Source organism: Bos mutus, unplaced genomic scaffold, assembly GCF_027580195.1.
Source record: "Bos mutus isolate GX-2022 unplaced genomic scaffold, NWIPB_WYAK_1.1 CTG266, whole genome shotgun sequence".
Lineage (NCBI taxonomy): Eukaryota > Metazoa > Chordata > Mammalia > Artiodactyla > Bovidae > Bos > Bos mutus.
This window is the reverse complement of record NW_027219767.1, coordinates 101,844-119,025: the sequence shown is the minus strand read 5'-3', so window position 1 is coordinate 119,025 and position 17,182 is coordinate 101,844. Positions and strand designations below refer to the sequence as shown.

Sequence of the window (17,182 nt, the reverse complement as noted above, 5' to 3'; positions counted from 1 at the left end):
GGAGTAACTTTCACAGTCAACAAAAGTCTCAAATATAGTTCAGTTCAGTTTGGTTAAGTCACACAGTCATGTCCAACTCTTTGTGACCCAACAAACCGCAGCATGCCAGGCCTCCCTGTCCATCACCAACTCCTGGAGTTCACCCAAACCCATGTCCATTGAGTCGGTGATGCCATCCAATCATCTCATCCTTTGTCATCCCCTTCTCCTCCTGCCCTTAACCTTTCCCAGCATCAGAGTCTTTTCAAAAGAGTCAGTTTTTCGCACCAGGTGGCCAAAAGTTGGAGTTTCAGCTTCAACATCAGTCCTACCAATGAACGTCCAGGACTGATTTCCATTAGGATGGACTGGTTGGATCTCCTTGCAGTCCAAGGGAATCTCAAAAGTCTTCTCCAACACCACAGTTCAAAAGCATCAATTCTTCAGCGCTCAGCCTTCTTCACAGTCCAACTCTCACATCCATACATGACCACTGGAAAAACCATAGCCTTGACTAGATGGACCTTTGTTAGCAAAGTAATGTATCTGCTTTTGAATATGCTATCTAGGTTGGTAACTTTCCTTCCAAGGAGTCAGTGTCTTTTAATTTCATGGCTGCAATCACCATCTGCAGTGATTTTGGAGCCCCCCCCCAAATAAAGTCTGACACTGTTTCCACTGTTTCCCCATCTATTTCCCATGAAGTGATGGGACCAGATGCCATGATCTTCGTTTTCTGAATGTTGAGCTTTAAGCCAACTTTTTCACTGTCCTCTTTCACTTTCATCAGACGCTGTTCAGTTCTTCTTCACTTTCTGCCATAAGGGTGGTGTCATCTGCATATCTGAGGTTATTGATATTTCTCCCGGAAATCTTGATTCCATCTTGTGCTTCCTCCAGCCCAGCATTTCTCATGATGAATATAATTTAAATAAGCAGGGTGACAATATACAGCCTTGATGTACTCCTTTTCCTATTTGGAACCAGTCTGTTGTTCCATGTCCAGTTCTAACTGTTGCTTCCTGACCTGCATACAGGTTTCTCAAGAGGCAGGTCAGGTGGTATAGTATTCCTATCTCTTTCAGAATTTTCCACAGTTTATTATGATCCACACAGTCAAAGACTTTGGCATAGTCAATAAAGCAATTTGATCTCTTGTTCCACTGCCTTTTCTAAAACCAGCTTGAACATCTGGAAGTTCATGGTTCACATACTGCTGAAGCCTGGCTTGGAGAATTTTGAGCATTACTTTACTAGCATGTGAGATGAGTGCAATTGTACGGTAGTTTGAGCCTTCTTTGGCATTACCTTTCTTTGGGATTGGAGTGAAAACTGACCTTTTCCAGTCCTGTGGCCACTAAATGTAGTACTTGGGTGCAATCTCAAAAATGGCAGAATGATCTCTGTTCATTTCCATTCAATATCACAGTAATCCAAATCTATGCCCCAACTAGAAATGCCAAGGAAGTTGAAGTTGAACAGTTCTATGATGCCCTACAAGACCTTCTAGAACTAACACCAAAAAAAGCTATCCTTTTCATCATAGAAGTCTGGCATGGAAAAGTAGGAATCAAGAGATAACTGGAATAACAGGCAAATTTGACCTTGGAGTACAAAATGAAGTAGGGCAAAGGATAGCAAGTTTTTACCAAGAGAATGCACTGTTCATGGAAAACACTATCTTCCAACAACACAAGGGACAACTTGACATGGACATCACCAGATAGTCAATACCAAAATCAGATTGATCATATAATTTGCAGCCAAAGATGAAGAACCTCTATAGTGTCAGGAAAAACAAGACTGGGAGTGAACTGTGGCTCAGATCATGAACTCCTTATTGAAAAATCCAGACTTAAATGGAAGAAAGTAGGAAAACCACTAGACCATTCAGGTGTGTCCTAAATCAAAGCCCTTATGATTATTCAGTGGAAGTGACAATTAGATTCAAGGGATTAGATTTGATAGAAAGAGCACCTGAAGAACTATGGACAGAGCCTTGTGACATTGTACAGGAGGCAGTAATCAAGACCATTCCCAAGGTGGGGAAAAAGTGCAAAAAGGCAAAATGGTTGTCTGAGGAGGCATTACAAATAGCTGGGAAAAGAAGAGAAAAGCTAAAGGCAAGGAAGAAAAGCAAAGATATACCCATCTGAATTCAGAGTTCCAAAGAATAGCAAGGAGAGATAAGAAAGCCTTCTTCAGTGATCAATGCAAAGAAATGGGAAAAAAAAAAAAGTAGAATGGGAATGATAGATATCTCTTCAAGAAATTTAGAGACACCCAGGGAACATTTCATGCAAGAAGGGCACAATAAAGGACAGAAATGGTGTGGATCTAACAGAATCAGAAGATATTAAGAAGTGGCAAGAATACACAGGAGAGCTACACAAAATAGACCTTCATGACCAAGATAACCATGATGGTGTGATCACTCACCTAGAGTCAGACATTCTAGAGTGTGAAATTAAGTGAGCCTTAGGAAGCATCACTACGAATAAAGCTAGTGGAGGTGATGGAATTTCAGTTGAGCTATTTTAAATCTTAAAGATGATGCTGTTAAATTATGCACTCAATATGCCAGCAAATTTGGAAAACTCAGCAATGGCCACAGGGCTGGAAAAGGGCAGTTTTCATTCCAATCCCAAAGAAAGGCAATGCCAAAGATTATTCAAACTACCATGCAATTGTACTCATCTCACACTGTAGCAACATACTGCTCAAAATTCTCCAAGCTAGGCTTCAACAGTACGTCAATCAAAAACTTCCAGATGTTCAAGCTGGACTTAGAAAAGTCAGAGGAACCAGAGATCAAATTGCCAATGTCCGTTGGATCATAGAAAAAGCAAGTGAGTTCCAGGAAAACATCTCCTTTGGCTTCATTGATTACACCAAAGCCATTGACTGTGTGGATCAAAACAAACTGTGGAAAATTCTTCAAGAGATGGGAATGCCAGACCACCTTACCTGCCTCCTGAGAAATCTGTATGCAGGTCAAAAAGCAGCAGTTAAAACCAGCCATGGAACAATGACTGTTTCCAAATTGGGAAAGGAATACATCAAGGCTGTACATTGTCACCTGTTTATTTAACTTATATGCAGAGTACATCATGGGAAATGCCAGGCTGGAGGAAGCACAAGCTGGAATCAAGATTGCAGGGAGAAATATCATCAGAAATGCAGATAATACCACCCATATGGCAAAAAGTGAAAGGGAACTAAAGAGCCTCTTGATGAAAGTAAAAGAGGAGAGTGAAAAAGCTGGCTTAAAAGAAATATCATCAGAAATGCAGATAATACCAGTTATATTGCAAAAAGCAAAAGGGAACTAAAGAGTCTCTTGATGAAAGTAAAAGGAGAGTGAAAAAGCTGGTTTAAAACTCAAAAAAAAACAAAGATCATGATATCCGGTCCCATCACTTCATGACATTTAGAAACAATGAAACAATGGAAACTATGACAGACTTTATTTTCCTGGCCTCCAAATCACTGCAGATGGTGACTGCAGCTCTGAAATTAAAAGACACTGGCTCCTTGGAAGAAAAGCTAAGACAAACCTAGACAGCATAAAAAACAGAGACATTACTTTGCTGACAAAGGTCTGTCTAGTCAAAGCTATGGTTTTTCCAATAGTCATGTATGGATGTGAGAGTTGGATCATAAAAAAAGTTAAGTGCAGAAGAATTGATGCTTTTGGACTGTGGTGTTGGAGAAGACTCTTGACAGTCCCTTGGACTGCAAAGAGATGAACCTGTCCATCCTAAAGGAAATCAGTCCTGACTATTCATTGAAAGGACAGATGCTGAAGCTGAAACTCCAATATTTTGGCCATCTGATGTAAAGAACTGACTCATTGGAAAATACCCTGATTCTGGGAAAGACTGGGGGCAGGAGAAGGGGGTGACAGAGGATGAGATGGTTGGATGGCATCACCCATTCAATGGACATGAGCTTGAGCAAGCCCCAGGAGTTGGTGATAGACAAGGGAAGCCTGGTGTGCTGAAGTCCATGGGGTCACAAAGAGTCTGACATGCCTGAGAGCTGAACTGAACTGAACTGAACTGAGGTTTCCTGGCACCCAAGATTGTACACATTTTAAATTTTAATTAGTGTTGTCAAATTACCTGCCCTAATGTACACCTTTACTTATTGTTAACTGAAAACTGTTCTGGAATAGTTTCCCAAATTGCTAAAATCTCCTTTGCTATGATAGGATAAAAACTTTAGGCTATAAATTAAAGGTTGATTTTTAGTATCCATTTCATAGAGAAGATAATATAGAATTAAATTTTTTTCTTCTGTTTTCCCAGAATTGTAGTTAAAACCTAAAGCTGAAGAAAAATTCACTAAGTTACTAATAGTTGCCAAGGCTTACTAAGTTGTATTTGTCTCTACCGCTACTACTGACTATCATCTCTCCTGCCCATGATTTTCCCATTTCCTGCTCCAATCTTAGCATTTTAGAGAGGGAGGGCATTCATGATTTGTTCTGTAGCTTCCTTATTCCCTGATCTTGGGAGAGTAGATAGTGTGACTTTCCACACCTGGACCCAAGGGAGTCAGATAATAAAATTCCCATGAAGATTGGATGTTTCTCACAATGTGAGAGACTGACACTCTGGTCCTCTAGGTATTTAATTTCCTATAAAATCTGGAGATTTATTTGTGCATTCTACAACCATTTCTCTCTTATTGTCATGTGTCTCTTTTCCTCTTATTTGCTAAGAAATATAAGGGCTACAAAGTTTATAAATGCAATATAATTAATCACTGTGTCAAATTTGCCATTATGCTGCTATTCTGTAGCATAGTATTTATAATGACCTAAGATTTTAATAACATTAGATGAATTAATAAAAAGTAAATGATGAAAACAGCAGAAAAAGTGCTGTTGTGGAAAATCAAGCACTTTACTGCTCATGCTTTTTGTGCCTATAACTTCCTGAATGACCCTGAAAATATACTGAAATTTTTAGACTTTATTTTCTCATTACTAACATAAAGACAGAATTTCTCTTTTGTTTTGTTTTTGATAAGAACAGTAACATATACTTCCTCCATTTTTTTTTTTTTTTAAAGAAGACCCAGATGACCAAGAAACAAAATCAAGAACTAGATTTATTGAGTACCTGGACACTGCAGAACATTAAGCCTTGGGTGTATCTAAATTCATTGAAAGATCCATAATTTGTGAATCTTTCCAGAGTTGGATATTTATAAGAGGACACTCAAGCACATACTAAAAAAAAAAAAAGAGAAATTTAAAAGAGAAATCATTCACTATTTTCCTCCTTTATGTTTCTCATTCTCATTATCCAGCTAAGATCCACAATCCTATTGACTGCTTTCATGCTCTAATAGCTAATAGCAAACATGATGGCAAGTTGAAAAAAATTAGATAGAAAACTTTAGCATTTTCAATAACAAGGACTTTTTGTTTTTTTATCATGTTGTGAAATAATGTTGCTATTCACAAAAAGGTAAACATAAAAGTTTTTCTCACAGTAAATTTTTTGAACAAAATATTTTTACCATAGGGACACGGATCTGCTTGGTCTTTGCACCATAGACAAGTGGATTGAGAAATGGAGGGACTAGCAGATAAGTGCTAGAAAAGAGGATGTGAATATAAGGAGGGATGTGAGAACCAAATCTATGTGCAAAAAAGGAGAAGAAACCAAGGGAGTAGAACTGGAGGAAGACACAGATGTGAGCGACACAAGTGTTGAATGCTTTCAACCTAGCCTCCTTCTGAGGCAAACGAAAAACTGTGATGAATATCTGTATGTAGGACAACGTGATTAATACAATGTCAAGCCCAGCAACAGTGAAGGCCACAAACAAACCACAGATTTTGTTGACCCTGATATTTTCTGCAGCCAGTTTCACAACAGCCATATGTTCACAGTAGGAATGAGAGATGACTGTTGTATGGTAAAACTGTAATCGAAACTTTATCAGTACTAGGCATGGTGCTACAAGAACGGCAGCCCTGAGTGTTACCATAGCTGCTATTTGAGTGACTAACTGGTGAGAGAAGATGGCAGCATGTCTGAGAGGATAACAGATGGCTACATAGCGGTCCAGGGCCATGGCTAGGAGGATGCCTGATTCTGTGCACTGAAATGTGTGGATGAGCCACATTTGAAGCAAGCAAGAATCAAAATATATCTCTGTTACATGAAACCAGAAGATTCCAAGCATCTTGGGCACAATGCTTGTGCTGAGAGCAATATCTGTGACTCCTAGCATGCCTAGGAAAATATACATGGGCTGATGGAGGCTGTGTTCTGATATGATGATAATCAAAAGCAAGAAATTTCCAATCATAGCGATTAGATACATGGCACAAAATGGAATCCCAATCCAGCACTGCACAGACTCTAGGCCTGGGATCCCTATAAGGGTCAACACAGAAGGCATGAAGATTGTAACGTTGGAAATGGACATAATCCTTGAGTCTCCTGATGCAAACCCAAGTTTCTCATTCAATTCTACTTTCTTTCCATCTTCCTGTTTTGCCCAAAATCATCATGTTGAGTCTTTCTGATTTATGCAGAAATCTTGGATAATATCATCAGTCTCATTTACATGTAAAGGATAAAACATAGGTCAACAGAGAAACATCACTGTTTTTAGGAAAGACATCCACAGACACAGTATCACAGTTCTTGTACCACAATAAAATGTTATGTGCAGAGCTGGGCAATGCTTTAAAACCTGAAAAACAACTGAATTGGGAAATAAACTGCTGTGTTGACTATTAGTTCATTCCAGACCTGTGGGCAAAGAAAATAGACTTGTTTATATTGTGTGAAAGTTGCATTTTAATCAGAATTTAATGAATCTCTCCACATTACATAGTTCAGTTAACAGCTTTACTAGTCTGTTTTTTCTCTATTGGCTACTTGCTAAGTCACTTCCGTCATGTCTGAGTCTATATGACCACAAGGACTGTACCTACCAGGATCCTCTGTCCATGGGATTCTCCAGGCAAGAATACTGGAGTGTTTTGCCATAACCTCCTCCAGGGGATCTTCCTGACTCAGGGATAGAACCTTCATCTCTTAAGTCCCCTGCATTGGCAGGCGGGTTCTTTACCACTAGGACCACTTGGGAAGCATCTCTTTTTCTAAGTTGTCTCTAAATCAGGCATGGTTGGCTTGGACCAGCAAATACACAATCTCTGATTAATATATTAGAATGAAAAATTCCCTATTAAAGATGATAGAGGTAGAAACTCTTGTCATTCAAAAGCATAATATGTTTATCTACCAATCAATGCACTCTGTCTTTATGTAAGTTTGGTAGTCCTTTATGAGAATGTGAAGGAAGAGTTGAAGGAAAGGTCATTCAAATCCATGTGCACTTAGCAAATTTGGGCAAAAGTTCTTTGTTACATTTTACATTTCTAATAAAACTACTGTTTTTGCTTATATTTATAAAAGCTGAGTTACATAAAATTTATCATGTGCTTAAAAATTAAAGATTTCAAATCAAAGATTAAAAAATTTCTTTTATATGTAGTATAAGATACCTAGAGGAGAGGGAATCTCTAGGACATAAGGGAAACAGCAGCAGCAATGGCAAGAGAACTCATTCTTAATGGCTCAGGGGTGTAGGGCATGGGCAAAAATGTAACTTGACTGAAATACAGGCTGTTTCTTGGGTTTAAAATGTCCGTAATGGCCATTAATATGAGAATTTCCTAATTGAGGCTCATGTATTCTTCATGAAATAGATAATCTGGAATACTTGGGCTTCCCTGGTAACTCAGTTGGTAAAAAAATCCACCTGCAAAGTAGGAAACCTGGATTCGATCCCTGGGTTGGGAAGAGTCCCTGAAGAAGGGAAAGGCTACCCACTCCAGAATTCTGGCCTGAGAATTTCATAGACTGTGTAGTCCATGGGTTCATAAAGAGTCTGACATGACTAAGTGACTTTCACATAGCTGCCATTAATATGAAAATTGCCTAATTGAGGGTCATGGATTCTTCATGAAATAGATAATCTGGAAAACTTAATGGTTGCTGTGTAATGGGAGCATGAAAATGGGATTCATGATCTTGTAAGGGGTCACAACAACCAACCAAATAGTACTTGCAGATGTGAATACTGTAAACTATCAATAATACATCACTTAAAGTACATCTCTCTGTTTCAAAAATTTTATATAACTATGCTGTGACTTCTAATAGGGGGTACAGTTCTCAGAGCTTTATGAGATGATGTTCCTGGTTTATAATCTTCAATTTGTTGTTCAGTCACTAAGTTATCCCTGACTCTTTACCATGCCATGAACTGCAGTACACCAGGCTTCCCTGTCCATTATCTCCCAGAGCTTGCTCAAGCTCATGTCCATCAAGTCAGTGATACCATTCAACCATGTAACCCTCTGTCATCCTCTTCTCCTCCTGCCCTCCATCTTTCCCATCATCAAGGTTTTTTCCAATGAGTCAGTTCTTCCCGTCAGGTGGCCAAAGTACTGAAACTTCAGCTTCAGTATCAGTTCTTTCATTGAATATTCAGGGTTGATTTCCTTTAGGATGGACTGGTTTGATCTCCTTGAAGCCCAAGGGACTCTCAAGAGTCTTCTCCAACATCACAATTAAATGGCATCAATTCTTTGGCCCTCAGCCTTCTTTATGGTCCAACTCTCACATCCATACATGACTACTGGAAAAACCATATCTTTGACTGGATGGACATTTGTTAGCAAAGTGATGTCTCTGTTTTTAATAAGATGTCTAGGTTTGTCATAAGCTTTCTTCCAAAAAGGCAGTTGTCATTCAATTTCATGGGTGCAGTCACCATCAGCAGTGATCTTGGAGCCCAAGAAAATAAGATCTGTCACTGCTTCAATTGTTTCCTCCATCTATTTGCCACAAAGTGATGGGACGAGATGTCATCATCTTCGTTTTTTGAATGTTGAGTTTTAGGCCAATTTTTTCACTCTCTTCTTTCACCTTCATCAAGAGGCTCTTTAGGCCCTCTTCACTTTCTGCCATTAAGGTGGTATCATCTGCATATCTGAGGTTATTGATATTTCTCCCAGCAATCTTGATTCTAGCTTGTGCTTCATACAGTTCAATATTTCAAATGATGTACACTGCATATAAGTTAAAGAAACAAGGTGACAATACACAGAGTTGATGTACTCATTTTCCAATTTTGAACCAGTCCATTGCTCCATCTCTGGCTCTAAATGTTGCTTCTTGGTCAGCATGCAGATTTCTCAGGAGGCAGGTAAGGTGGTCTGATATTCTCATCTCTTGAAGAATTTTCCACAGTTTGTTGTGATCCACACAGTCAAAGGCTTTAGCCAAATCAATGAAGCACAGTGGATATTTTTCTGGAATTCTCTTGCTTTTTCCTATGATCCAACAGATGTTGGCAATTTGATCTCTGGTTCCTCTGCCATTTCTAAATCCAGCTGGTACATGTGGAAGTTTTCACTTAACGTACTGTTCAAGCCTAGCTGAATGATTTTGAGCATTACCTCACTAGTATCTGAAATGAGTACAGCTGTTCAATAATTTGAACATTTTTGGCATTTCCTTTCTTTGGGATTGGAATGAAAACTGACCTTTTCCAGTCTTGTGGCTGTTGTGGACAACTCAACAAACAAAAATGTTGTCAAGTTTTCCAAAATTGGGAGCATATTGAGTGCAGCACTTTAATAACATCATCTTTTAGGATTTTAAATAGCTCAGCTGGAATTTCATCATCTCTACTAGGTTTGTTTGTAGTAATGCTTCCTAAGGCACACTCAACTTCACACTGCCGGATTCTAGCTCTAGGTGAATAATATCACCATTGTGATTATTTGGGTCATTAAGACCTTTTTTATATTGTTTTTCTGTGTATTCTTGCCATGTCTTCTTAATCTCTTCTGCTTCTGTTAGGTCCTTGCCATTTCTGTCCTTTATTGTGCCCATCTTTGCATGAAGTGTTCACTTAGTATCTCTAATTCTCTTGATGATATCTTTACTCTTTCCCAATCCATTGTTTTCCTCTTTATTTTCATTGTTCTCTTAAGAAAGCTTTCTTATCTTTCCTTGCTATTCTTTAGAACTCTGCATTCAGTTGGTTATATCTTTCTTTTTGTCCTTGTCTTTCATTTCTCTTTTTTCTTAGCTATTTTAAGGCCTCTTCAGACAACCATTTTGGCTTCTTGCATTTATTTTTCTTGGGATGGTTTTGATCAATGCCTCCTGTCCAATGTTGTGAACCTCTGTCCATAGTTCTTCAGGCACCCTGTCTATGAGATCTAATCCCTTGAATCTATTTGTCACTTTCACTGTATAATCATAAGGGATTTGATTTGGGTCATACCTGAATGGCCTAGTGGTTTTCCCTTACTTTCTTTGAATCTAGGTCTCCTAGGGGATTTTTTTTACCATCTGAGTCACCAAGGAAGACTTTAAGAGATGGAGAGTGAAGAGAGGCAGGTTGTACAGGAGTTCTAACATGTTAGTCACTCTGTTATATGACTCTTTGTTACCCTATGGACTATAGTTTGTCAGGCGCCTCTATCCAAGTAATTCTCCAGGCAAGAATACTTAAGTGGGTAACCATTCCCTTCCATAGGGGATCTTCCCAACTCAGGGATCAAACCTGGGTCTTCTAAATGGCAGGCAGAATTTTCTCCATCTGAGCCACCAGGGAAGCTCAATGTTCAGTTGGGCACAAATAAAATTTTCCACTTCTTAGATTACTTTTTTCATTGACACAACGTTATGAGTCCTGATGATACTCTTCTAAAGGGCTTCCTAAAAAAAAAAGGAGAAATTACTCAGTCATGTCTGACTCTTTGTGACCACATGGACTGTAGCCTACCAGGTTCCTCTGTCATGGGATTTTCCAGGCAAGAGTAATGGAGTGGGTTGCCATTTCCTTTTCCAAGGGATCTTCCAGACCCAAGGATTGAACCTGGGTCTCCTGCATCACAGGCAGAGCCTTTACTATCTGATCCACCAGGAAGCCCTGGGTTTGATAACCTTGGTGCAGCTGACATGTAGTTCAGATCAATTTTTTGTTTTGGGGTAATTTTCTGCATTGTAGAAGGTTTAGCAACATTCTTCTTTTCTAAACATTGGATGTCAGTAGTTTTTCTTGTGTTGGCAATGAAAAATATATTCAGGTATCACCAAATATCTCCTGGATGTGAAAGGAATAGCACACCACCTCAGTTGCTAAACATTGTTGTACAGTTTTATGCAGCAGGAAAAAAACAAACAAACAGTTTTTAATGTATAAGAATTGATAGTTTTATGAGTTAATCCAAATGTGCAGAATAAATTGCTTATAAAAGGGAATCATTTTTCAATAGAAATTAACCAGATAAAAGAGATGGAGAAGGGCACTCAAGATAGTTTGTACAAAAATCACAGAAGCCTGTGAGATATGGTGAGGCTGTATATCAATAAACATTTATCACATATAAATCAGTTCATAAGCAGAAATGATGGTTAATATAAAGGATTGAATATTACATGTGAAGTTAGTATTTTAAACCATTTAATTTTTCATTTTGGGGTTGAAGAATAGGTTTCTGTAGAAGATAAAAAAATATCATCTGCTGGGAAGTTAATTAATGGCTTGAAAAACGTGGTAGCTAAGTGTAAATGGATCTAGTCACAAACACACTTGTGACAGTGCATAAATATATCGTAAAGTAATGTGGTACAGCAAAAGAATAATAAGAATGGAAAATATGCAAAACTCATTGTCTTATGTAGCAGAAATTAGAGGAGATGAGGTTAAAAGTGTGTGGTTTGAGATTTACAGCAATGAATGACAAAAGACAAGCTGAAAGACACTCTGTGTGTTTAGAAACTGGATAAAGATATCTTAAACTCTTGAAATTCATAAGCCTGGGTAAATATACTCAGTCATTTTATAGCACAAAATCTGAATTATTAGTATTCCTTACAACTCCAATTTTAAATCAACCTAAATCCCAGGATCTAAAAGATTTAAGGAATCCAGGACTCTAATCCCATACTCTCTACAATCTCAGGAATATTTCCTCTTGAAAGTCTCCACTGATCTCATTCATCCACTGATCTCTGTCTCAAGTACTCCAGTGAATACAGAGGACTCTTTTTGTTTTCTGAAATAGCTTATCATGTTTTAGGAAAGCTCCAGATGACAAATAGATATTCTTTAAAATGAACCTTAAATTGCCTCTTTTTAAAAATTTTAAAGTCTCAAATATATGCTCCAATGATACACATTAGCCATGGGTCATGGCTGTCAATTGTCAAAAATCTGAAGCCACTCAAAGGAATTTAAATCCTGGATGGTCCTACTTAGCTTTGCCTGCCCTGTACTCAGTTATGAAATTTTACATTGTCTAGTTTCTTTATTATAAAGAAATATCATGGATAGAAACAAATTATGATGTGATTGTATTACATGATATAATCCATCTAAATATTTGGAAGGAATCATAAGGTGCATTGATCTGTCAATAAATGCCAGCTATTAATCAATTAATTTATCTTTTTCTCACAAATATCTTGAGATATTAAATGAGTCCTTTATGTGAAAGAGCATTTCTACAGAATTACTTGATGGGTATCTTTTTTCCTGCATTTTTTCCAGTCTGAGCATGTTTAATTTCCTGACCTTTTAACAAACAGGCTTTCCATTCATCTATCAACACAGATATTCTCCAAAAATCTTTCTTTTTTCAAACTTGCTTTACAACTTGTCACCAAGTGTAGCATTAACTGATTAAAAAATGCTGTGAAAAACATGGGATACATCTCCCTAGTGATTGAATACTCAACTACTATAAGACTGTATAGCTTTTTTTTTTTTTCATCCTGGAACTATATTGGATGACATGGCATACACATTCTTTTTGAAACCAACCCTTCAGTTTTTCATAATCAGTGCTGAATCTCTATCCACAATGACTTACCAGGGATCATCTGTGATAATACACAAAGAAGCCATAAAGGATAAAATGTTCTAACGTTTCAGATGTGAAGAGTGAATGTTTTATACTATAGGATGCACCTGGGGACTGGTTTTCACAAATCTCTAGTGCGTGTTAAATTTCACTGGGGACAAGGATGGAAAAGAAAGCACACTATCATTCAGAACATACAAGATTTTTTTCTCTAATAGTTGGTTTAGCATCTAAAAATAACTCTCAAACTTTGGTTTTATTTTAGGACTGGGAACCAAAATGAGCCTCTTTTTTAAAATTCTTAAGAAAAGACAGTGCTGAAGACCAGACAAAACAAATCAGTGACATTTATTTACAAAAATAATGGGACAATAAAGGTAAATAAAAACAGCTTGAGATATTCAAACTAGTCAGCATAGACATACTGACAGAGAAATAAAATAATATGTTTTTAATCTAATTCTATATTTCTTATTTAAGGTCACTGACTTATTTAGGGTCCTAATAGGTGCTGACTTTGGAACATTCACCTCAGAGCCTCAGTTAAATTTCTGAGTTTCTTCCATGCAAGAGCTGATTACACAAATCTTTCCAGTATCCAAATTATCTCTCTCCAAGTTGTTCCAGTCATATTCAGAATTATTATGAAAGGATTGTATATATTTTCACAAATTGATATCAACTTCCCAACCTGAAACTGTTATTTATGACAGGTATTTACTAGCTTGAAAGAAGACTTTGTGCCTTCCAATAGGATTTTAAGCTTTAATATTATGAAAGGAATAAACTTTGATTCATTGAAGAATGCAAGAAAGAGGCTAAAAACCCTGGATTACCTGATGACCTGACTTGAAGTCACTCTGGTTTTGTCCTGTGTCATTGGGTCAGACCCCATTCAGTAGTCCTGTTCCCTTTGAATTAAGACTCTCTGACCACATCCTCATATTCAACTGCCATAAACTTATCATCCTCCCAGAGAAAGCAATGGTATAGGATCGAGGGCAGTTATATGAAGGAACCCAGCTCAGCCAGGGTCAGGGTGTGTGTACATCTTTGCATCTGGACACTCAGTGATTCATATCAGCAGATTGAAATCAGCCATAGCTGAGGATTTGTACCAGAAAAAAAAAAAAAAAAAACACAAAACCAGTGCACATCATCAAATAAAAAGAAATAAATTTAAATGAAATCTGGGGAATATAAATCTAAAGGGTCTAGACATGCTTATACTTTTTGCGAATTTTTTGAATAAAGATGGACATCCTTACCAAGCAGAGAGAGAAGAGGACTATAGATAAGATGGCCAGAGATCTGCTTCCTGGTGCAAGAGTAGACTCAGGTACCTCATGCAATAGAATATCATTCAAGTATGAAAGTAAATGAAATTATTATTTATGCTACAACTCAAATGAATCTTGAGAACATTATTCTAAGTCAAAGAAACCAGACTCAAAGGCCAAATATTGTTTCATTTCACTTACATAAGATGTCCAGAGATGAGAAATCACAGACACAGAAAGTCAATTAATGTGTGCCATGAAATGGGGTTGGAGAATGGGGAGTGGCTGCTAAGGGAGATGGAGTATCTTTATTAAGTGTACTGGAATTTGATAGTAGTGATAATTGCACAGGTTTTTGGATATGTCAAAAACCAGAGATTAATACTCTCTAAAGAGTGTGCTATATGGTATGAAAATTATATCTCAATAAATAAAAAAACTTACTTAGTATGGTATACGCAGACCATACAGGAAAAAAATATTAGATATATGCTTTTAAATTTAGGATATATCAAATAAATGTGGTGACGCGATTTTGTGACCGACAACACAGCTTAACTCAGGTGTAATTGTTAAATATTCATTCTGCAGAGAAAGTTTATATGGGAATTCTGGCTTTTTATTCAATTTTCTGTAAACCTTAAACTCTCTAAAAAGTAAAGGAAATTAATTGAAACTAATTTAATAGTAGAAAAAAATCATCATTCAACAAATAGTAAAACATTAAATGACTAAGTTATTTCAGTTTGGAACAACTCTTCCTTCATACATCTTCATTAGGAAACCATTTAAATTATTCTATTGTGAGAATAAATGTTCATTATGAAAAGTTTGGTAGAATTTTTTGTGTATTTATTTTCTAAATCCTTCATGCAATATACATTTATTCATATTTAAAATGTAATATGTATGTGTAAGTCAGGAGTATACAAATAGATTACACATGTGACATATATGAAAAAAGAAGTTACACACAGAAAAAATGAAGAGGTGCTGTGATGCATGCTATGAGCGCTATTAGGAGACGTAGAGAAAAAAAATAAGGAAAATGGCTAAGTTTCTTAGAGGAAACATTTAACTAAATTCTAAATGTAGGACAGAAGTCAGCTAGGCAAAAAATACATGTTTGCATACAAAATATCAGGAATAAGATACAGATGCATCAAGTACTTTATGTTGAAAATATAACAGTGTTTAAATGAAAACTGCCAGCAAATGAAAGATGAAAAACCTAGTATTTTATTTTTCATAAGATCATATGTAAGACTAAAAAAAAAGAATAGATAGTGACTAATGGAGAGAAGATAAATTATTTGAGGATACTTTAGAGATACATACTAAGATCAGATGATTGGTTAGGTGTACAATGTCAAAGGTACACCTTTGGTACAATTGTTGCTACAATGTTGGTACATTGTTGGTACAGTGCCAACATCAAAGATAAATGATGCTTCTTGATTGGTTGACTGAGTGAATAATGGCAGCCATTGCTAAATTGAGATATTTAAAGAACAATGCTTAATACAAACACATCTTACATTGATGTACAGAATTTGTCAAGAGTATTGTAAGAAGCTTCCTTATACAATTTACCCAGATTTATATATTTTTTTTTTTTTTTCTCAATTTTGCTTTACCACTGAACAATTCAATAGTTATATGGATAGATATATGATAGTTAGACAACTTTTATGAAGTGTTTATGAGGAAGGAAAGTTATGACCAACCTAGATAGCATATTGAAAACAGAGACATTACTTTGCCAACAAAGGTCCGTCTAGTCAAGGCTATGGTTTTTCCTGTGGTCATGTATGGATGTGAGAGTTGGACTGTGAAGAAGACTGAGTGCTGAAGAACTGATGCTTTTGAACTGTGGTGTTGGAGAAGACTCTTGAGAGTCCCTTGGACTGCAAGGAGGTCCAACCAGTCCATTCTAAAGGAGATCAGTCCTGGGTGTTCTTTGAAAGAATGATGCTAAAGCTGAAACTCCAGTACTTTGGCCACCTCATGCGAAAAGTTGACTCATTGGAAAAGACTCTGATGCTGGGAGGGATTGGGGGCAAGAGGAGAAGGGGACGACAGAGGATGAGATGGCTGGATGGCATCACTGACTCCATGGACGTGAGTCTCAGTGAACTCCGGGAGTTGGTGATGGACAGGGAGGCCTGGCGTACTGCGATTCATGGGGTCGCAAAGAGTCAGACACGACTGAGTGACTGAACTGAACTGAACTGATGAGTAAATTTGAGACATAATGTTCTTTTGCTCCTAAATATTTAAATGTGCTTTCCTAGGAAAAAATAGTCTACTGCCTAACTGTAGTATTATAAACAGTATCAGGACATTTAGCACTGAAGTAATATTATAACCTAAGTATTAGTCCATATCTGAGGTTAAAAATAATTCAAAGACCTATATGTATATTTTTCTTCCCCAAAATTCAATTCAGGATTATATAATGCATTTTATATTCATGTCTCCTTAGACTTCTTCAACCTACAGCAATTCCTCAGACTTTTTGCCTTTGTCCTTTGTTTTGTTTCATTTTTGAGGATTCACTTACTTTATATTTTAAACTTTATATTAAAGTCTAATATAAGTACAGAAATTATACTTTGTACAGCTTATGTGGTTTTTTGCAAAGGATACATAAATGTGTAACAACCCAACTGAGGTTTAGAACATTATTTTCACCAAGAAGCTCCTTCCTGAATTGGTCATTACATCACCATTTCTGCAAGAAAAGGAAAGGACTTATGTTCAGTATTTACTCTTTTATGTTTCTTAATTTCTTTACCCAGATACAGTATATGAATCTATGTCACATAGCTGTCATGCCAGATTATGAAAACTGACTTATGATGGCAAATTAAAAACAATAAAAATTAAATAGAAAACTAAAAAATTTCAATAACATAGATTTTTTGTAGTTTTATTTTGTTTTGAAATTTTGTTACCATGCACAAAGAGAAAAGCTTGGTTGCATTATTCATAACAAATT

The 17,182-nt window shown here is 36.9% G+C and overlaps 1 protein-coding gene across 1 annotated transcript; it reads right to left on the bottom strand.

The window, feature by feature from the left end:
- Window positions 1–5,478: 5,478 nt before the first annotated feature.
- LOC102274354 (olfactory receptor 52A1) lies at window positions 5,479–6,429 on the bottom strand. The gene has a single exon (XM_005910000.2). It carries the CDS (start codon window positions 6,427–6,429, stop codon window positions 5,479–5,481), a length of 951 nt encoding a protein of 316 aa, XP_005910062.2.
- Window positions 6,430–17,182: the final 10,753 nt, after the last annotated feature.

Coding starts and splice junctions, on each gene's coding strand:
- LOC102274354 (XM_005910000.2), bottom strand. CDS start 6,429: ATGTCCATTTCCAACGTTACAATCTTCATGCCTTCTGTGTTGACCCTT.